Consider the following 21,826-nt stretch of genomic DNA (forward strand, 5'->3'; position numbering starts at 1 on the left):
CGCCCTGCGGCCCCCGCCGGGACAGGCGGGCGCTTACCCATCACACGGGTCCTGCCCCCGGCACACCCCGGCTGCTGGAACCGGGACCTCGAAACCGCGGCGAGAGCGCACGCTGCGTGTTTGTCAGAAAATACGGAGATCAGCCCGAGGTAGCTCAGAGCCTTTCGGACAGGGGCCTCAAGTGCCAGCAGCCCCCGAAGCCTGGCGGAGGTGAAAGGCACAGCAGTGAAGAGTCAAACACTGCCTGCCCCGCGCCCCGCGGCCAAGGACCCCGGCAGCAGTGCCTGCGAGGAGCGGGACTGACCTGCACCCTGCACACGCCTCGGCAGCGCGGCACACCTGGCTCCTCCGCCACCTTTCCGCAGACCAATGGCTTCCACATCAGTTCACTTTAATGTATTAGATATTTCAAAGAAAAGCCTCAATGAAAGTGATTTTTTTTTCAGTTTCATTTGTCCTGAATGACCAGAGAAACATCAGTATTTTTTTTTTTTTAATCAAATTGTATCTAAGTACCAGTTCTGACTCATCCATTCTGTCTTGAGGGGAAAAAATCTGCCACCTCTTGAGAAACCCCGGCTCTGTAGTCAATCAATTTTCCAAAGTTAGGCAAAATCTCACTTAGTGCAAAACTACTAACACATTGATGCTAAGGATGTATTTCTGGATGCTGCTACTTCCAAGCCTGTTTGATTCAATTTTAGAACAAAACGCATACCATGTGTCTATACCAGAATGAACAATTCTTTCCATTTCAGTGAGTGACAAGATAATAAATTTAGTACATTTCCTCCATAAAAACAAATTCACATGCTATTTTCCTATAAGAATAATGATGCCAGAAGAGTTCAGGCATCATAACTGGCCTACTTAAAAGCAATGCAATTATAAAACAGGAAATGTAACAGTGCCATACTATCAGACCTGCCTCTAAGGCAATTCCTGTCATTAAAGGCTGTCAGTACCATAGGTGTGTGCATTAAGTGAACAAAAAAAAAATATTAAATATTGAAAGGGTGGACAAAAATTATTCCAGCAAAGGAAAATAATGCTTTTCCTAATACTGACCTAAAACGGCAGCTATCAAGTTGGCATAATGTATTGAAAAAAGATCCCATGCCCCACAGTTCTTGAACGGTACATAGCAACACATCTGCTAATTCTGATGTAAAAAAAAAAAAAGGTATTAAATGAATCAAAAGGTCACATTCTATGGTATTAAAATAAATGTGAAACGGAGATATAGTACTAATGCGTATCAATCAGTTGTTAGACAGCTGCTGAGTTTAACAAGTGACAAGTGGGGAAAAAAATAAGTGATCCAGTGTAATACATTTGGGATTAAGTTGACATACAAAACTAATCATTACTCAGGAGACTGCAAATTCAGACATCATTATTTTCATATAGTATCCATGGTTAAATTTCTCTCTCCAAATAAAGAAACATAACTATGAATGAGTATCAAAAACTTAATGCATACTGCTTTTCACGCTCCCATAGAAAATTCTTCCACAAAGAGCTGAATTCATCAGTGCATGCTCTTTAATGAACTCAAGAAAGTCACAGTTCAAGTGGTATAATGCTTTCTAGTTACAAAACATTTATGAAACACCTATTCTTTATAATCTCAATTAGAAGATATTTTAATATTTTAGTGAAGCATCAGATATAATTACAGTGCATTATATACAGAGTACAGAAATATTTTTATAGGGAAAAAATAAATAGAAAAAATATGTAAACATCCTGAGTAAAATTCTGCTGCCACTGAAGTCAGTTACAGAATTGTCATAGATACGAGCAAAGGCAGTATTTCACCCCTCTTTTAAAGCATATAGCAGTGCACATAACTTCATTTCAGTTTAAAGTGCGTACAACATTATAAAAAGAATTCATAAGCTTTTGGAAGTTTTACATATGCAGATTCCATTCGTATCTATTGCGTCTCCTCAGTCCCATCTCTTCTGATTCAATAGTATCTTTGCTTATCATTTCTTCTTCTTCTACAACATCTGGCTCCAAGTGATGTATTTCACATTCACCGTGTAATTCATGCTCTTCTATTTTGTAATCATTATCAATATCCTCAAGCAAATCTTCATTACAGTCATCTTCTCTGTTGTCCATTTCTTTCTCTTGAGAATGTTCGGCAAATGACTGAATGAGATCTTCAAGTTTCTCATCACAAATGTGCCCAAGATCTTAAAATTCCCAACAAATAATCAAAATTAAAGTTTACTGGTAAGGCTCTGAATTTCTGAGTCAGTTTAGAAGTAAAGTATTTTTTTTTCTCTTTTATTAAGACTTGAATAATGCAAAAATTCCCCAAATTTCTAATGGACCAAATCCATTAGACTCCCAGTCCATTTCTAAAGGACTAAATCTTAACATTTAAGATTTTTCTTAGGCTACTATGCAGCTCTTGTTAGTCTCCAGTTGAAACTAACATACAATTTGCTGTTTAGTGTTTTATGCAAGCACTTCTCACAGCCTCAGATGTCCCCATCTGTAAATCCTTTGCCTAAAGTTAGTCCATTACTAACAGACTGCTTAGGAACTGATATTCCTAAGTAGTCTGTTAGTAGTCTGCTCCTTTATCAAAACAGAATGTGACTGTGTGGTCCATCCCAGTTCAATGCCTTGAGCACCTATTCTTAAATAAATCATGATGTATCAAAAATTTGAAATTGGATACCTCTCAAATAAGAATGGTATTGCTCCAGAATAAAACTAATTACACACAAATTACTTAAGACTCAGAAGCTAAACATTATTATAGTAAGATCTATTTATTCTTTTAAAATATAAACTATTTCATTATCTATCTGTCTGAAAATTAAATTACCTTTCATCTTGTTTTCTGATTTATCCAATCCACTTTCTTTCATCAGTCGTCTAATTGATTGGAGCTGTGTCATTATTTCATCTTTCTGCTCACAAGCTAAAGCATTGACACTAGAAAAATAAGACAAATGTTAACAGCTGAAAGATTATCTTGGAAGGGAATGCTTGATAATAATACACTTATTGCAGTATTTCTTTCTGTGCATAAATACCACAGTGAAATTTGTGAAATGTTTAGGTCAAGCTTTCCTTTGAGAACTGTCTCTTGAGAAGTGGGGAGGCCATTACATCACACAACTACTGAATGTCACTGAACTCTGACTTTGGAATCCCAACGGCCACGGTCGAGAATGACTACTGAAAGTAACAATTATCCAAAGTACTGTTATTAGTAGTACAACAGTGCCCAATACAGAAGTTTATTAGAGTTTGAAAGCTTTTCTCATTCAAGGTTTTTTAACTTTCCTCCCCACCATTACTAGAAATTTATTAGGCAAACTGGCCAGTGAATTTGCTGCTTAAGAGTTTCAGCACATATCCAGTTCAGAAGTACACTGCAGAAACAATCAGGAAATTCTGCATGTTTTAACCTGTGTTTCATGAAGGATGTCAGTCTAGAAAATTAACTGCATGGATACTTTTATTTCTAGTAGATAAATAAGGCTCTAACTTCTTAAGAACAGAACTCTAAAACTACAAAGAGTTTTTATATTACTGATTCCCTTGTCATACTAAAATAGGCAAGTTCTATTTCACTGAAATACACACACTTCTCAGATTCATTTCAAAACACAAAAATAAGCAGCTATACCTTGATAACTATTTTTCTTATAATTACATCTAAAAGAAGAAACTAATTCTGCTACCCAAATCTATTTCCCACAAGGGCTTTCAAATGCTACTGAGTATAAGTATATTTTCATTATTAGTCTCCTTGGTCAATATTAAAGTTCATCTTGTTAAGCCACAGTAACATGAACATGTCTTCTGCATTTATGTTTGGTGAACAAGAGATGGGAGTTGTCTGTGAAGAAGTTCACAAATGACAGAATTGGTATCATCTGCAAAAGGCTACAGAAACAATAAGTAATCAAAGAAGGTTCCTAAAACTGTTCCATACCAATATATAAGGATCATTTTAGGAAATCTTCATTAACATTTTGGTGAATTTCAATATACAGGAAACAACTGTGAGATTTTTTAGAAGAACTCACCAGTTTGAAAGTGGATCCAACTGAGTCAATAAAGAATTTAACATTTTCTCTGTCTGTGCTAGATGTTGCTCCAGTTCTAAAAGCTGATGCTCTAACAAAAAAAAAAAAGCACAAACAAAAGCAATACAACAACAACAAGAACAACAACAAAAAGACAGAGGTGTGGGGGAAGGGAAAGGGGGATGAAGAGAGAAAGAACATTGTAAAAAAATGTCTTTACAATATCATTAGGATATCAATTTATATTTTTTGTTGGACAAATTCAAAACCAGAAAGCTTCTTTCATCTAAAAAATTTGACAGTGTGAAAAGTGAGTGGTGGGGGTAATAACAGAAGCCTTATTATGTGTGAACAGAAGTCCTTTCCACCCAGTAACCTGTCTCCATTAGTGACCTAACAGAGGACACGTTTGTAGAAATTGAGCAAGAATGTGGAGCTCACCTTCCCAGTCTCAAAAACTATACAGCTGCAAGATTTCCTGAGATGTAAGTACTCTATCTATACAAAATATGCTTGCATGTGTTTGTCTATTCACACCTTACAAATATATTTAATGCTTAGTGCACTAGAATCAAGAGGAGTCATTCCTTCTAAAATACAATTAAACTTTGAAGAAAGAAGGATGCAACACCCACGGATGATGAGTAGGCAGTGTAGCAAATCACTGCTGAACCTCATTACAGACAAGGTGTACACCGACACCAAAAGATGCTGCCAGTTGTTTAATTCACTCAAAATGTGTGTATACAAGGGAGGAAAAGGTATGAAAACAGCATCAACTTTGAATGTTTGTGACAGGTTTCTCATTTGGCCTAAAAATCATAAATGGTCTCTGTAATTGTTTAGCCACACTGTTTCACTATCAATACAGTTCAGTTCTAAATCAGTTAATTACATTATTTTTAAATACCCTATTTATTTAATTATATCCCATTTAAACTGAAGAAAACTAAACAGATCTGAAGACAGAAAAACAGGCATTTTAGAGGCAGAGAATCATACTGCATTACTACAGCTGTTTTAAAGAGCATTACATCTGGAGAATTAAAACAAATCTCAAACAAGTATTTCAAACATACAGAATAGCAAAGTGGGTTTTTGTACATTCCTAACTGCTCTCACTAACTTGAGAGATTGTCTTCATTTAGCTAGACTGCATCAATGAAAACACGTTTTGCTCCAGTAGGAAATAAGCATTTTTGTTGAATATATGCATTCTGAATGGGTATTTACCTGTTTCCTTTGCCTTGTCTTCTGTACTTTTTTCCTTTTTGGAGTGACTTTCTTCATGTGACTTCATCTTTAAAAAATACAATCCAGTTAAAGACCTTCATCACTATTTGTGTACTAAAAACCTAAACTGCATTTAGAACTTCAGTGAAAGTAAAGAGCAACCATGAAAATGGGATACATTAATTGAAATTTTCTTCTGTGATGCCTCATCCTGTCTTAAACTAACATTTCTGATTTTAAGCAAGCACAACTGGCAAAAGCTCTAAAAGAAAGCAGTTGCTATTTCAAAAAGAAACAGAAGGACCCTTCTAGGTTACTGGATCCAGTCTCCTATCATTAATTAGGATATAGAATTTACTTCTTAAAGTAATAAAGATACTATCACAAAAATATTTATATTTTAATTCTTCAAGCCAAAGTGTAAAGAATTGTAACATCCAAAATATGATTTTCATGATTTTTAAATCTTGTACTAAACTGGGTAGCCTCTATACTAATTTTGCTAAGCCACAATATTTTTCTCATACACACGATTAACATGAACTGACTCCAGAAGTGAGCATGCTGTCTCCAGTCTTACTCCTGTTCATTTTTATTTTCCCTGAGGGCAAGTAACAATATTCCAGGTGCACTCTCAGCTTTGTAAGTCCTGTAGTATCTCTTACTATAAATAATACATTTCAAGACTGATTCCTTTTAAAAAACAACCGATCATGTGCTCTCCTTTTTGAATTTACGAATGGTAGAAAAGGTATCCCGTAACACAAATAAACCTGCATGTTGCAACTGCGTGATGAAATGAGAAGTCCAAACAAAAGGTCAAGTCTTCTCACTGTTCTATGTAACTGCTAATCTAAGATCACTGCTCTGCAGGAATTGTCCACCTCCTTCCCATTCTCAATCTCATTCTGAAGAATGAAAAGTGAAACACTGATGAGACTCATGTTACAGACTCAGGTAGCAGCACTGTTCAGGTTCTCAGATTCTCATTTGAAGCTGCAGGGTGAGTAAGATTCTCCCTTCTTCAAGCATCTAAAAATACCTAAGCCAGAAGCCTTCATACAGAAGAATTAGATATGCTAAAATTTTAACTTTGGACTTCACATCCAAAGTCAAACAGAACAAGAAATGGCTTTTAGACAACACTATACATGGGCTCAGAATTAGAAAAACAAACAGACAAGCCATGAATTTACATTTCCTCCTCACTACAATAATTTAATGCTTTTCCTGTGGCTTACCTTAATAAGTTTGTATGCTGCAAACATTCCCACTCCAAGAGCATACAATGGCATGAGGGTGAATGCTAACTCTCGGCCGTTTCCTCTCATTCTCTCACTTTTTATCTCTTTTTCCATTGCACTTCTCATCTGTTGAAAACTCTGGTAAGTATTACTGTCAGAATTTCCTGGATTCCGCTGAACTTGATAAACTGTCTGAGGACTACCTTAAAAATTAAATTGAGGGAAAGACAACAAAGTAAGAAATAAAATCAGGAGTCCCCAACTGGAATTAAATTGTTTTCTTCTTGTGTAATCATCTTTGTTCATCAGTCTTCTAAGACAGTGTGGGCAATCTTGTATCCACTTAAAAATTAAGAATTATTATTATATTAACAGGATGCACAGTTAAATCTAGGCAGCAAAAACTCTCAAGCCAAGCTTGGTTTCTTTAATATACAATTTTTAAGCTTCTTCACAGCAACATTGGCAAACCTTCAGCAAATCACAGAAAGATAGATATAACAAGAAACAATTTAAATTTTGAAATTAAAGCATACTCAGAGAAACTATTGATAATGCAGAAAACAGTAACTACTATTTTTTCCTTTGCATCAAATAAACTGAGTTAACTACAAATTGAGCTGTCTGGTCCCAGAAAAAAAAAAAAAAAGGTTTTGTTGAAATACTCTGTGCTGCTGCTTTCATTATTTTGACAGTAAACTGAGGTTTACATGGATATTCCCACAGGCTTAGAAGTACTGTACCTCTGCAAATCAAATATTTAGTAGGAGAAGATTATACAATAGCCAAGAGATGCAACCTTGGAAGTCAGAAGAATTTTTGCATGTAATTTGCCTACCAGAACAGGGAGCAGATGAGAAAACAGCCAATGTCATTGTCCAACTTAGGAAATAAGCTATTTGGTAGTTAAATCAAGGGTTCATGGGACATGCACATATGGAACAGTACCATCAGCTAAAGAATGCAGATGCTTGCACAGACAGACAGCAGGGGACTGGGGGATTGTGAAGTCTACACTGATGTCTCAACTGAGTGCCTAGACCTAAAACTTAATGTATCAGAACTGGGTATGGGTATGGCAGGGTTCACATTCTATAAAAACTCCCAAACAAAAGAACATTATGCAAATCCCTACTTACCAATTAATACTGTAACAGTGGCATTTCAGGAACTCACAGTAACATAACTCAAGTGTGCAAAGTACAGCCACGATCAGATAGAGAAAAATTAATGTTACACAAAACCTCAATGTTCTAGCTGATAGAATCAGAACTCAAGCTACCTTCATCATTCAGTGCAAATTCAAGCAGGCATTGTCCTTTCAGGACAACGAGATTTAGACTTGCTAAACTAACCAAACTTGCACTAACTAATCTGGAAAACACAGTTTGTATTATATATATATTTTTCCACCTTTCAGAATGTTTCATATTAATTCCTAGTTTTACATTTCCCCCTATTTTAAGTTCTATTTGTTTTTAAAGTAAATGAGTTTTACCAAAATAGTTACAACCACGGATGAACAAGATTTCTACACATACAAGTAAGAATGTGGCAAGGGAAACACCTTCAGGGTGGAGAGGAGTAATGTTGAATCCTAGTGGAGTCCAGTGTCCTGCACCAAGTTTATCCCACAGAAGAAATGGCAAAGTCCAGGAAAAAAGAACCACCCAGAGAGGTGAGAATAGGAGATCTATTTGAAATTTATTTTATGCAGTGCTGGGCCAGTACTTCAGTAGAATCACAGGCATGTGAAGTGTTTAGTTTTGGGTTTTTTTGGTTTTTTGTTTTGGTTTTGTTGAGATTTTTTTTGGGGTTTTGGGAATTTTTTTTTGTTTTGTTTTGGTTTTTTTTTTAATTGGGTTTTTGGGAAGGTTGGTTTTTTTTTTTTTGTTTTTGTTTTGTTTTTTTATTAGGATTTGGTTTTAAAATAATTTGATCTATAGGGAATATACAATACAATAATTCAGGCAAAACAGGCCAGGTAAGAGCTTATGAAGCACAGTAAGTCTGACATCAGGTGGGAAGAACATGGTAACAGCTCAAGCCTCCATTTTTCTGCCAGCAGGGAAAAGCACAGACACATCTGGAGGATTACAGGAACTAGCTGTCTCTTGGATTGAAACACCTCGGAAGGCATCATCAATGAATCACACAGCTACCTCACAAAAGCAGGCTTTTAGCGATTGTCAAAAACAAAGGTGTACCCTTCGACCTTCAGCTGAATCGTGACACGGCTTAACATACCTGGATACCACTGTAGCTCCTACGAGTACTAAACTCAGTAACCCATTCACTGATACCTTTTCTAAACAAGCATCTTGGACTGTTTTTTAATATACTGCCGGGGAGAGTTTGTATGTGTACGTGTATTTACTAACAGTACCACTCGGCTTCCTTATTGCAATTGATTTTTCCCTGTGACACCTCTCGGCTCATGTGCCCGGTTGTGCCCCTGCGGGCATTGCTCGTCACACCGTTCCGCACTTCCCATTACCGGGCGCTTCCTGCACTTAGGAGCAGGTTTGGTAAGAGCGCAGGCAGAACCCAAAGCACGGCGACCCCGAACAGCAGAGCACCGCCGGAGGTGGGGGTGTTGCAGGCGCACGCAGGCCGGCTGGAAGCGGTCTGAGCAGGCCTCTCGGTCAGAACCCGTGTACACGCCGGACGGGATGTAATGAATACATCGCTCTCGGGTCCCGGGGCTCGCTTCGAGCCCGCCCGAGCCCGCAGCGGCTCCCGCACGGAACCCCGGCCGCGGCATCGCCCCCGCTCCTACCTCTGCCGTGCTGACGGGGATCGTAATGGCCGGGGCCGGCCTTGCCGCCCCGCGGGGACCGGCCGGGCCGCCCGCCGCCTCCTCCCCCGAACATCCTGGGCATCACGACGAAGACGCAGGGCACGGCACGGCACGGCACGGCACGGCACGGCACGCACGGCAGGGCCGCAAGCCCTGCCCAAGCCCCGCTGCTGCCGGCTCTCCTTCGGGGGCAAAGGTGTGAGCTGTACTCCTAGCGCTGAAGGGCATTTCCGCTGGCAAATTAAATTTTTTGCTGGAAAGGGTTAAACAAAAGAGAAGAAGATGCAGAAAAAGCAGATGTTTGATGTTTAGTCCGCCTCGTGCCACAAGAGGAACATGTTAGCAATGGGCAGCTCAATGATGAGCATCCTGAACACACTTGGAGCACGCATTTATTCAGCAATGTCCTTTGCTTGGGTCCTAAACTGGATTGGCAGAAAAGGGGAGGGGTGGTGATTTGGGAAGTGATGAAGTTTGCAAAAGACACCACTCACGGTTTTAAAGGCTCAGGAACAGGAAACCCAGGAAAAGTTATGACTGAAAGTATGGCTTGAAACAAACCAAAGGCATTAGGGAGGAAAGAGTATCAGCAGCCAGTGGAGTAAATTGTAAATTTCAAAAAGAAACTAAGAGTGATGTGAAATGTATGAGCAGTGGTAAACTTTTTGAAACAGTCATGACTGGAAGACAAATACAGAAGATCGTTCATGTTCAGGAATCAGCTGCAAAGAAGGAAGAGGTAGTAGAATGAGTTACTGGGCAGAAATTGGCATGTTTACCTCATGAAGCTGTCCTTGTACAATGCCCTGATGCGTATTTAAAGCCATACCATAGGAGGAGTAAATATTTACTTCCAGAGGCTCACTTAAAAATACTTTAAATATTTGTACTATTGAATCTACAATATCTGTGCATTTTTTGAATTAATTTTTATGTATCAAATCAAGATTCTTAATGACCTGTTCAACAATAAAACCCAAAAAGTTTTGTGTTTAATTAATATGCCAGTGATTCCTTGCCTGAAGACAAAACTGCATTTTAGCTATGTTTTCAGTTGCTAGCAAGTGCTCTTACAAAGTTAATTTTCAACAGTGAAGGGAGGAAAAACTTCTGTAATTAAATTAGTTTGTATTTCTGTGCTGCAATAGGAAAAGACAATTAAAATAAACCACAGGTACTTACCTGAATAAGGGAAAGTATTTCTTTATGAAACTCCAGTGTTTGATATTTATCTGCTTATTCCTGACTGGTTTTATCTGATTAAGATTTTATTGTAACTCAGCATTGCACAACTATTTCACCTTTCATGCTTTGTAGACTTGGGATGCAGCTTTGGCACAAACTGCAAGGGAATAGACAAATGAATGCATTTTTGAACATAGCATATACTTAAGTAAGAAATATCTGTACCATCCTAATTTCATATCTATTGGTGAGAATATTTTGATTGGAGGTCATGAAGGTTTTGATGTTGCTGATGCCATTAAATTGGTATGGTGAGGTCAGATTTTTAATTTGCATAGTGCAGAACTGCACTAAGGTTTGTGGTTGTTACATTCAAGTCAGAGTTGTCTGTGGTAAAACATCCTGGTTAGTGCCTACCATGTAAATCAGTACCGTCTGTAAATAACACAGGGGTGTCTGTGTGGGTGCAACTGGCAGCTCACTGTCTTTTTTAACATCAAGCAATGACTGTACTGCATATACCCCTGCACTGGCTCACCTCAGTACCTTGTACAATAATTTGCTCTTGTCCACAACATCGACTTCACTGAAAGCCTCACTTCTGATTTCACTGCATGCTTACTACATTAACTTTGTAAAATAATAACTTCCAGTTCTCTAGTTACCAAGCCACACAGTTCAGTATTCTATAAGTCTGGAGATGCTGTTCAAAGTAATCACAGAATTCAAAGTAATTGCAGAATGTCTGTGGGTATTACTTAGTAAAAATGTTGATAGAAGGATAAAATCCAGCCAAAGTAACTTTTTTTCTTACAATTCTTATAAAAAAGAAAAGGAAGAAAAACCCCCACAATTTATTATATTCTGATTCCTTAGTGGTAATTCAGAGAAACTTAATGATGCTGAGAAAGTAAAGGTTTCTTTTGATCACTTAATATTTTAAGTGTAATTATTCATTCCCATCTTGAAAAAATAAGCTGTGCAGTAGAATCAGTTTTATCTATGAGCAAATACATGATATTTCACTCATCTAAAACAGATGATAATTTTAATGTCAAGTAGATCTTATCTAGTAAAAGCAGCTCTTAACTTTCTTATCTCAGTGTTCAAAGATGCTTTGACTACTCTCCATGTAAATTACAGATGAAAATACTGTGCTACCATTGTGTTACCAGACACAATGGTATCTGTGAGATTTTTTTAAGTAAGCTTTGAATTGTGAAATGAAAATACCAAAAGTTACCAGAATAATTTATGGAGCATTTTCCTTTCAGTTATTTTTTTCTTTTCTCGCTTATTTCTCTTAAAGTGTTAATTCTTGTTTTCTGCCCCTGGTTCTGCATATAACAAAACCAAAAGCAAGGCTGGAGGATTTAAGTTTTGATGTTCATTTGGCTGTAGATTTTTTAGAAGGCTAGAAGTAGACAGTATCATAGGAAATTATTTTTCATTTTTTCTGTGGTACAATAAATTATGAAAAGTTACCTAGCAAGGTAGTTTTTACATTTAAATAATTGCAATTCAACCTTATCTGCATAGAATTCTGGAGGGTTTTGAATATTTCTCTTAGAGTGATGTTCACATCTAAACTTTCTTTCCCTTGATGGTTGCTCCCTTCCTGTTATACACAGTTAAGTCATATCAAAATGTTTATGCATTTCAGGCAACATTTCAGGGAAAATTACAAAGGAAACTAATCACCGGAAAAAACAAGTAGTGTACATGGGTTAAACACTATGTCCATCAGAATTGATAATCAAAGACCATGCACGATCCAGGAGCAGTTGTGTTCTTGAACACTCAGACACAAAATTGAAAATGGGTAAAATTTATGAACCATAAATGGATGGGCTGTGTAGACCTGTTAAGAGAACCACAACACTGGGGATCTCAAAATGGTAGAAATCTCAAAAATGTATGTGAGGCTGTTACATAAAGGCCTCTGAAATGCTTAGTCCTTAACCCACTATTCGGGTAACACCACTTTAAATATTAAGATCCTTTAAAAAATTGTTATGTTTGATAAACACAACAGCTTATTTCATTTATAACTGAAGAGATGAAACTTTGGGAATGTTCGAGTCAGTTTGTCTGCCTAAGGCCTGTACCCTTCCTGCTGGAGAGATACTCTGATACTGACTAAAGCTACTGTGTCTGCATGGCTTCCAGAAATGGAATGTACGATCATCCAGGTGTTCTAGCTAGAGAATTAAACATTTTTACCTGAATTCAATACAGTTTGGTTAGTCATGTGCAGAAGGTATTGGAAGAATCTCCTAAGAAAAAGCAGATGTCTAAACTGTAATGCCTGTCTTCTCTTAAGTTTGTTAGGTAAATTCTTTGGTCTAAAAATATGCACTGCCAAAGCTTTCGCACTTAAGTTTACAGGAGTAATCATCCAGATCACTTCAAAATTACAGTAAAACTATCTGCAGTCCAGCCACATACTAATGGCCTCCTCTGTTAACTGTGAAACTGCTTACAGCCTCATTATAATTTTAGGATTGTTTAGCTTTTAATGAATACAGAATGGTTTCTTGCAGAATAATTTTTGTGGAAATTCAATACCACCACCATCCTGTCCCATAATCTGTTTTCTGCCCTGAGGTGCCATTGTGTAATAGCTGCAGCAATGCATGTCAGAATATTAGTTTATTCACAGCTCTGGAAGGCCAAGTGATCTTGCAGCTGCCTGTGGATAGAATAAGAAAACCCAGCAGATCCACCCCATTTGTCCAACTGAATGTAGTAAATCAAGGTCACACCTTCTCTCCCCAACACAAGGAACAATACTCTGTGGGGAAGTTCATGATTTGAGAACAAAATTAAATGTACTTTCACAGATTCCCAGGCATCGTGGGTATCTGTAATAGGCTGTAATTTACCAGTTTTTAGTCCTCTGACTAAATAAAACATTAGGAAAAAATTAAAAATCTGAGGTTTTATTTTTCCAGCTATTTTGAACTAAAAGCAGGCCAGAAGTGCAAAAGTGGGATGTAAACATGGGGAATTTTTCAAAATCACAAGGCTATAAATCTTCTTGGAGGTACCCAGCTCATGGTGCCAGATTTCACTTGAGATCTGTGGATAGGCAATGGCTTGTATTGTCCAGACTGTGCTATCCAAATGTGCTATAATGCTATAATATGCTATCCAAATCCCAAAACTTAATTGTTGAGATCCACTGCTTAATGCTGGCAAAAGTCTAAAATTCTCTCATTGGGAAGATATCATAGATGCTCAAGGGCAGGCTGAACTTCTGCTTTATTATAGATAGAGTCACTAGATGGAGCCAGAAATGCAAGACAGGATTTTATAACCTGGACTATCCTGGACCCATCAAAATTTCCTACTGTTTTTTCCAAACACAGAATTTCAACTGCATGCATATATGAGTGCAAGATCACTGTACTGTTAAACGGTGCAGTTTTAGTGTGATGGGTTTGTGGTTTTTTTGTGCAAACTGCATATAGTTGTAGTATAATCATGGTTTTACGTTAGGTCTGACCAGCAAAACTGAGCAGGGAATGAGACCCATTAACATATTTTGCAATCCATTTGCAACAAATTTTCTCTTTAAACCTACCTAAAACTGGGTTACAAGACCTTAGCTCTTAAAACATATGTTTCTTCTTATGCTCTTGCATATTTGTACAATTTGGCTTAGGTTTAAAAAAAAATTCAACCAGCTTGTAGAACAGTTGGGGAGACAATACAAATGCCAACACATACCATCCTACTGCCCTGAGAAGTGATCAGACTTGGAACGTTTTACCAGGAGTGCTAATCCTGTAGCTGCTCTCCAGGAGCACAGGAAGCTGCTCCAGTGATTTCAGGCTAGCAGGTAATAACAAATAACAAAGGAGGAGAGAATCAACACATACTCAAGCACGGGATTTCCAAATTTTGTTTTTTGTTACAGACCAAACCAGGCCAGAATGTCTGTTCTATAGCAGGGTGCTGTTCAGGAACTTTTTTTTTTCTTCCTGCAGAAGCACAGATTTCCTAATTTTGCTTATTTCTTAAGTAATTCTGATACGGAAGAAAATGTTCTGCAACATAATTGTAACTAAGCTGGTATGACTAAGAAATACTATTGGAAAATCAGCTGAATAGCAGATTTCTCTTTTGTCAAAGCTGCATTTTTTATGATTGGTGCAGGTTTTAAGAAAGCTGTTCAGCAACATCCCTTCAGATAAGACCAAAACTCACAGAATAGTTTGGCAGTCACCCAGGATGGAGCACACTCAAAGGAAAGGCAGAAGTATACTTGAAGTGTTGCTCCTTGCTGATATGCATGGCAGGTTTCACGCTTTACCCTTTGACTGCCAGCTATGATGTCAGAGTTGTACCTGATTAAGCAATTGCTCTTCACTTCCTGTTTGACACTTTCAAGTGCTTCTACACCCAGAGGACAACCTCTGAAAAACTGCTTGCTGGTGTCATCTACACCTAGAGATTTTCCTGTTTAAAACTTATGAAAAAACACGGGAGAATTATGAAAATCACATTTTTCTTTGCTGCACTGTTCTTACTGGATTTCTTCAGTTGCTTTCATGCTTTTCTGCAATATCCCTTGCCTGACATAGAAGATGCAAAGTTCATTGAGGATTGTGTGAGAGCTCACAACACATTTCGATCCAAAGTGAATCCACCAGCCAGCAATATGTTTCGCATGGTAAGGTGGTGTTCGTGACCTTTTTGAAACAATTATAGATTGGGCTGCTGATTAAGCCCATCTTATTCTTCATTTGTACTGTGCTGTTCTTACCATTTCAGTTAGTGACTTCTGTAACATATATGTTGGTTCTTTTTATGAAATAGAAAATACATTAATTTACACAGAATTGTTCAATTTTAATAATTTCAAGGGATTTTCTTTTTTTAATACAAGATTTAGCTACTCTCAACTTCAGCCAGAGCAAAGGGCTGTATTGCAAAAAACAGTGTTCAGTTCTCGGTATGTCATCTACATCTTTCTAAGAGAGATAGTAATCTGTTTTATATCAGGTCAGGTTTCATACATGGAAGCTGTTTGACTTTTGAAAAGTTTCTGAGTAGGCAGTCTGCAACAGGAGTTGTTGAAAATCTATCATCTCTTGTTGTTTCTTCTAATCTAGAACATGTATTGAAAAAAAGGGATTTTCCAGGACATCCATTTAGATACCTAATCTTATTTGCTGTAGCAGGGTTTGAAGAGTAGGGATAGTGATATCTAGGCTGAAAAGCAGAGCTTGCTACAAATACAGTGGATATCACAACAGGTTAGGTCACATGTTGTTCAGTGGAATACATAAGGAAAAACGTGCACAGCTAGCTGAGGGAGGTAATCCCAGCCAGTGCATGTCACTTCTCTGAGCCTTCCAGCAGTGCTGTGTAGCTGGAAAGGAAGTTAAATGCATAACCACATGCAGAGTATGAATCATCGCTACAAATGGAAGCTCACGGTAAAGGATTCAGAGTACCAGTGACTGTAATTTCTTGCCATGTTAAAAATGATGTTTAATTAAAAAAAGATAGTGCACAAGAGCAAACTTACCTGCTCAGACCAAAGACCCAGAAATTCTGGAATAACAGCAGGACAAATATATTTAAACCTCTTGAATGAAAAGGTGTACTTGCAAGATATACCAATCATGGTACTTACAAGCTATTAATGGATTTTTAATTTTTTTTCAGCCTTGAGGTCATAAAAGTTTTTATAATTTTTATCATCTCATGGCAAAGGGCTGCACAGCCTAACCACAGGTTGTGTGAAGCTATTTCCTTGTGTTTGATTTGGGCCTGTTAATGCCTAGCTTCATTTAATAGTGTCTGGTCATTGTATTGGAAGAGGGAAATTAATGTTGGTTATTTACCTATTTCACACAAGATGTCCAGATGTCTCTGACTGAAGGTGCAGAGCACTCTCTCTTGCTATATGAAAGCTCTCTGAACTTGAAGATGATCATCCTGCTCCAGGCTCTCTCTGGCCTTTCTAGTTCTAGTGTACCTTTCCTGAGGTGGGTGCTGTGCTGCACTCAGCATTTAATAGGACTTCTGCAGAAGTGTGATTATATATATGGTTTTATTCTCCATTCCTTTGCAAAGAGTTTCTAATACTTTGTTTGCTTTTTAGTCTACTACTTTCAAGTGGTAATAGCCATCTCCAAATCTGTTATTAGGAACACAAACTCAATTTTTTCTCACATCCCTTAACTTGAATTTCCCTGTACTGAACTTTACTTGTCAGCTTAAAATCTGCAAGTCTGCCAGACTGGTTTGTTAAATAATCACTTGTTCCTCTTTGAATGGGAGTGTTTCCTTCTCAGCCCAGCAGAGATGAGTGAGTCTTTTAGTTGCTTCATCCATCTGCTGAGGAGAGAAAAGAGAAAAGGGGCAGAAGGAGCTGAGGAAGGGAGCAGCTGTGACTCTTCCTTCTGTCCTGGCCAGCAGAACAGAATTCCTATTTGGTCTGGTAATAATTGCCAAGTGCAAATCCCTGGACAGCTAACATCACCTAGGCACAAATTCCCCCAAGCCCCTCTACAGCTGGAAGTTTCACACAGTTACCCCCTCCAGGTGTAGCAGCCGAAAGATTGCACTCCAGCTGTAAATATATAAATAAGTCAGATGCAACAGGACAGTGGATGGATCGTGCATGTCCTGCAATAGCTAAGGGAGAAAGAAGACAACAATTTGTTATGGGAGTAGAAATGTCAAGTGAGAGAAAGAAACTGAAGGCAGGGATAGGAAGCAGAAAAGGGGAAAAGACCTCTTAACAAGTTTCTGTTTAAAAATGTCTGAATTCAGCTAAGTCACTGCAGTGCAGGTTATAGTACATTTTCGTCCTTTTCTACAGTCCTGGGATGCTGCTTTAGCTAAGACTGCCAAAGCATGGGCAAAGAAGTGCAAGTTTAACCACAATACCTACCTTGAAATGCCAGGAAAAATGCACCCCACCTTTCGCTTTGTTGGAGAAAACATCTGGACTGGCACAGCCCACATCTTCTCTGTGGAGGCAGCTCTCAGGTCCTGGTTCAATGAAGTCAGCAGCTATGATTTCAGCACCAACACATGTACTGACATGTGTGGTCACTACACTCAGGTGAGTCTTACATGCCAGTCTAACATACAGTCTAATATACAGACATAATCTAATTTCACTGAAGATCAGAGTACAGGCTTGGAACAGATTGCTTTGGAACAGGAATTACAGCAGGGCTTTGCAGGCCCCAGTTTATTGTTCCGTGAGATTGGAAATTAATATTTTGAGCCCCAGGGATGTCAAGATCTACTTCCAGTAATGGTGGAAAGGGATTATCCCCTGGCAATTTCACATTTAAAGGATAGCCAGATAATAAGTGCTAAAATGGCTATCAATCCGTCATTTGTCCCAGCTGCCCTTCGGGTTAAGTTGCTCCTGTGTCAGCTGATTTAAGTTTCCCTGAGCTACTTCCCTTCTCCTTCTTCTCTTAATGCTATTGCTTTGGCAGTATTTGAACAGTGCATTACTTCTCTTTGTCCTGTAGGTCGTCTGGGCGGAGAGTTACAAAGTTGGCTGCGCTGTTCACTTCTGTAGTACAGTTGAAAATTTTCCAGGACTGTTCAAAGCAGCACATTTTGTTTGTGACTATGAGCCAGCGTAAGTTAATTGTGGCATTTGAGTTTTAGGGTTTTTTGTTGTTGTTGTTGTTGTTGGTTGTTGTTGTTGTTGTTATTGTTCTTTAAATATCCCAACTCATCTGGTATCAGATGCCAACAATGATGGGTGCAGTTGTAACAAATTTCAGAATAAGCTACATCCTCATATCACTTGTGCAAGGGAAACTTCCCCTGGCCATTGGGAACAGAACCTACTGGACATAGCTGGGACTGCAGAAAATCCCATTCTAAAAAAAGCAGGAGAGCAGATCATAGCTGACACCGCTCACCATAATGCAGATGGTGGAAAAAAAATCTGTTTTGACTTCAGTCTCTGGAGGAAAAGTAGGAAAGGTGTAATCTTCCCACTTCAGAAAGATTACATCTTTCTCTGGCCCTACAAGAATTTCAGACAAGACATTGCAATTTAAGAAATTAAAGGAATACAGTCCTATAGTTTATCTGGTACTTTGCAGTATTTCTACTTACTTTTTGCAGGTTTGTTTCTTAGAATCCAGGTGATTAATGATGGGCTAGAGGCAAATTCTTGTATGCTTACAGTAATACAGTATTGCCTGAGAAGTCTCATTAATTTCCAGTGGCAGGAGTCAACTGCTCCCTCTGCCAATGAGAGCTCTAATATGATCTAAAAGGACTTTCAAACAATTGCAATGACCAGTTTTTTTTATTAGGATATTCCTTCTCCTTGACAGCTTTTCAATGACAGCTAACAAAGTACTGTTCCTGTTTTGCAGGGGGAATTACCCAAGAAAACCATATAAAGAAGGAGAACCATGCAGTAGATGCAGTAATGAGAAGTGTGTAGACAAGCTCTGTGGTAAGACCAAAGTGATCATGTAAGAAAATTGCACAGAAACAAACGTGGCATAAATAGCAATGGAAAGACAGCAACAAGTCAATTTGCACTAAGTGCATAGTGGGTTTGTAGCACACCACACAACAACAGTACCAAACTCTGTGAGGAATACTGTAAGAAGGAAATCATTGAAATACTTTCAGTTGAAGGCTCTCAGAGGAAGAAGCCAGAGTTTCTGATGCAGGGAAGTATCAGTTAGACTATTTTCTCCCTTTTATCTGGTCAGGAAGTGAAATCCAAAAGTTTAGCCCCAACAAATATTCACTGTCTAGTTCTACCCTCTCACCAGAAATAGGAAATGTTTCTTCTGCTTTTCTGCTTGTTAGCATGTCCTAACACATTTTCCAGGCAACTGTATTTCTGAACTAATAATAAGACTGTACCAAAAAGCACAGTTATTTCTAACTTCCACAGTTTTCTGAAAAACAGCAGTGAGACCTTGTTTGTAAATCTTTTCCCTATTATGCTCAGTATTATCAGAGTGCTGGTGGGAAATAATTAAATGAACAGTTGTAACAGAGCACGGACGGCTCAGGGGATGAGGGGATTTTAATCAAATTTCGAGGAGCAATTAATAAAGGACTGGTAACCCCCTTGGAGCAGGCCTGTGGCAGCCGTGGGATGTTTGGCTGGTGCTGGGAGCCGGCGCAGAGCTGAGCCAGCACAGCCCACTCCCAAACCCTGCAAAGATGCAACAATGAAAGGAGCAGGGTTGGAGTAAAAACCTCTCTGAGGAGGAGGTGTTCCCTGCAAACATGCTGCCTGGGTCTGGGGGAGAAGTGGGTGATGGCGAGGGGCTCAGCCTGCTCCCTCCTCCCTGCCTCCCCTCTAATGAGTCAGAGTGACCCTGTGCTGGGTCTGTCTCTTTGGTGTCAGGGTGTGGGCTCAGCAGGGAAACACACAGCCCATACCCCGTCACTCTGAGTCTGCTCCAAACAGCAGTGGACCTTTATGTCTATTCACCTAGTCCCAAACTGGGCAATGCTTTTAATAACAGAGATTAAAGGAGATGCAGCAATGTCTTAAATAAAATATTAATTTTATACAGAGGTTTAATGGGGATGGTCTTTACTAGCCAGGCTCTAGACAGCTTCAGCTGTAGAAATTATTGAGCATTTGGTACTCTTATTTCCTTCTGTAATATCCTGGCTGACTCATCTGAAAGTCTCAGGCTGACACATCACAGGAAAACTAAAATATCTCAACAACTAGGGGGAGGGACAGGAGGAACAGAGAATTTAAAAGCTAAGTGCTAGATCCTACCACCAGCTTTTACCATTTTCTCCTATAGGGCAAATGAGGAATTTCAATAGGATGCACACAGGCAATCCTGCAAATGCATCAAAATTTTAGCAAAAAGTTCTGTGATAAATTAGTAGTTATATTTGTCTATCTGTAACTACTTAAATTTTAGATATGTAACTTTTAAATAAATTCCATGTTTTGTTGTTATTTTTTATTCCCTCATCTCCATGACACAAATCCTTCCTGATACAGCTGGTTTTTTCTGTTTACTTTTCAATTCAATAAAAAATATGAACTCCACACCAGCTGGGAGCCTGCTCTTGCTGGCCTGCTTCCCCCTTGCAGGATGTTCTAGGCATTAACTGGCATTATGAATGCAAAGGCTTATCTCTTTACATCAAGAACCACCATTGAATGGTACTCACATTACTTTTCTCTTCTGATCTCTTTGCAGAAAATGCAAAACGTGAGAAGCTGATAAGTACGTATCAAATTGTTCTTAATTACTTTCCTGTAAGTATGGCTAAGTGTAGGTCTTAACACCTGTTTCTTCACTGACTTTTAGGTTATAGCAACTGGTATCCAGACTGGGATACACGGGCCCAGCCACCGCAGCCCCGTCCCCCCAGGCCTCCTGTGCCATCACATGTCCCACCTGCTGAGCATCCACGACCCTCTTGTGACCAATACTGTCTCACTGTTTTAATTTTAAGGCCACTGTTTCTTGTATTGAGTGCTGGTGCTGTACTTCTAGTACAACAGCAATTTCCACACACTTTTTTTTATGAGTAATGGTCAATTAAGAGACTGATTGTGCTCCTACTGCTGTATTACTCTCACACAACTGGTACACCTTTAAAAAAAAAAACATTTGGTCATCTTTCATTATCCCAGCAATGCTTTCCAGCATGGGAAAGGCTGCTTCTTCACTCAAGGCAAGACATAACAGGCTGTGCATAGAGGTAATATAATTTATTGGCAGTAGCTGCAACGTGCTCCTATGTCTGTATGAGGCTCTTAGTTCTAGGGATAGCTTGCTACAGGGACCACAGAGACTAGATATTACTGCATGTGCTAACAATGCTCCTGGAAGCCTGGTACATCACAAAGACATGTCTGAAATGGCACACTATGTCCAAAAGAAAAAATAATTCATCTTCATAAACCTTCAGTTGTCTGGACACAATTTCCCCTAGATAATGGAGATTTAACTGTATATATTACTTTTTATGAACAGGATTAAAGCTTGCCCTTTGCTTTATTTAGCCTATGTGTGTCAGTGTCCATTACTCTATTGTCAATTGTCTTCTCCTTTCAGAGCTAATCCTTGTTCTCCATAAGTAAAAGAATACCAGGAAAAGTTGACAGAGTAAGGATTAAGGTGGGGTGTCAATGGGGAAGGCTTAATTTTAGGATGTGAGATAGTAAAAATATCTAAAATGCAGAGTAGATGGCAGCCATTGTGAGTTTTCAAATAGCAGGAAACAGAGATGGAAAATTAAATGGGCCCAGGACAGATTCTGGTTTAGAAATGGAATATCTCAGCCTCATTTAAAAA

General features: G+C 38.6%; 2 protein-coding genes across 2 annotated transcripts; one reads left to right on the top strand and one right to left on the bottom strand.

Moving 5' to 3' along the window:
* Positions 1-1,523: 1,523 nt before the first annotated feature.
* On the bottom strand, positions 1,524-9,451 carry CCDC107 (coiled-coil domain containing 107). Its single transcript, XM_039704205.1, has 6 exons — positions 9,318-9,451; positions 6,536-6,741; positions 5,295-5,361; positions 4,062-4,152; positions 2,849-2,958; positions 1,524-2,204 (listed from the first exon to the last, which is right to left on the bottom strand). The coding sequence occupies exons 1-6, from the start codon at positions 9,418-9,420 to the stop codon at positions 1,915-1,917; spliced, it is 867 nt and encodes a 288-aa protein (XP_039560139.1). The 5' UTR covers positions 9,421-9,451; the 3' UTR covers positions 1,524-1,914.
* A 5,494-nt stretch (positions 9,452-14,945) lies between these two features.
* Positions 14,946-21,666, top strand: LOC120499850 (glioma pathogenesis-related protein 1-like). The gene is made up of 6 exons (XM_039704067.1): positions 14,946-15,201; positions 17,365-17,610; positions 18,035-18,147; positions 18,902-18,984; positions 20,723-20,749; positions 20,834-21,666. Exons 1-6 carry the CDS (start codon positions 15,001-15,003, stop codon positions 21,058-21,060), a joined length of 897 nt encoding a protein of 298 aa, XP_039560001.1. The 5' UTR covers positions 14,946-15,000; the 3' UTR covers positions 21,061-21,666.
* The last annotated feature ends 160 nt before the right edge of the window (positions 21,667-21,826 follow it).

This window comes from Passer montanus, unplaced genomic scaffold, assembly GCF_014805655.1.
Source record: "Passer montanus isolate IOZ18808 unplaced genomic scaffold, ASM1480565v1 scaffold17, whole genome shotgun sequence".
Lineage (NCBI taxonomy): Eukaryota > Metazoa > Chordata > Aves > Passeriformes > Passeridae > Passer > Passer montanus.

Excerpts from the sequence above, each read along its gene's own strand:
- CCDC107 (XM_039704205.1), bottom strand. The coding sequence starts at position 9,420 with ATGCCCAGGATGTTCGGGGGAGGAGGCGGCGGGCGGCCCGGCCGGTCC. Across the intron at positions 6,742-9,317 it reads TCCCCGTCAGCACGGCAGAG|GTAGTCCTCAGACAGTTTAT; the intron begins GTAGGAGCGGGG and ends TTAATTTTTAAG. Across the intron at positions 2,205-2,848 it reads ATCAGAAAACAAGATGAAAG|ATCTTGGGCACATTTGTGAT; the intron begins GTAATTTAATTT and ends GGGAATTTTAAG.
- LOC120499850 (XM_039704067.1), top strand. The coding sequence starts at position 15,001 with ATGAAAAAACACGGGAGAATTATGAAAATCACATTTTTCTTTGCTGCA. Across the intron at positions 17,611-18,034 it reads TGTGTGGTCACTACACTCAG|GTCGTCTGGGCGGAGAGTTA; the intron begins GTGAGTCTTACA and ends TTTGTCCTGTAG. Across the intron at positions 18,985-20,722 it reads GTGTGTAGACAAGCTCTGTG|AAAATGCAAAACGTGAGAAG; the intron begins GTAAGACCAAAG and ends ATCTCTTTGCAG.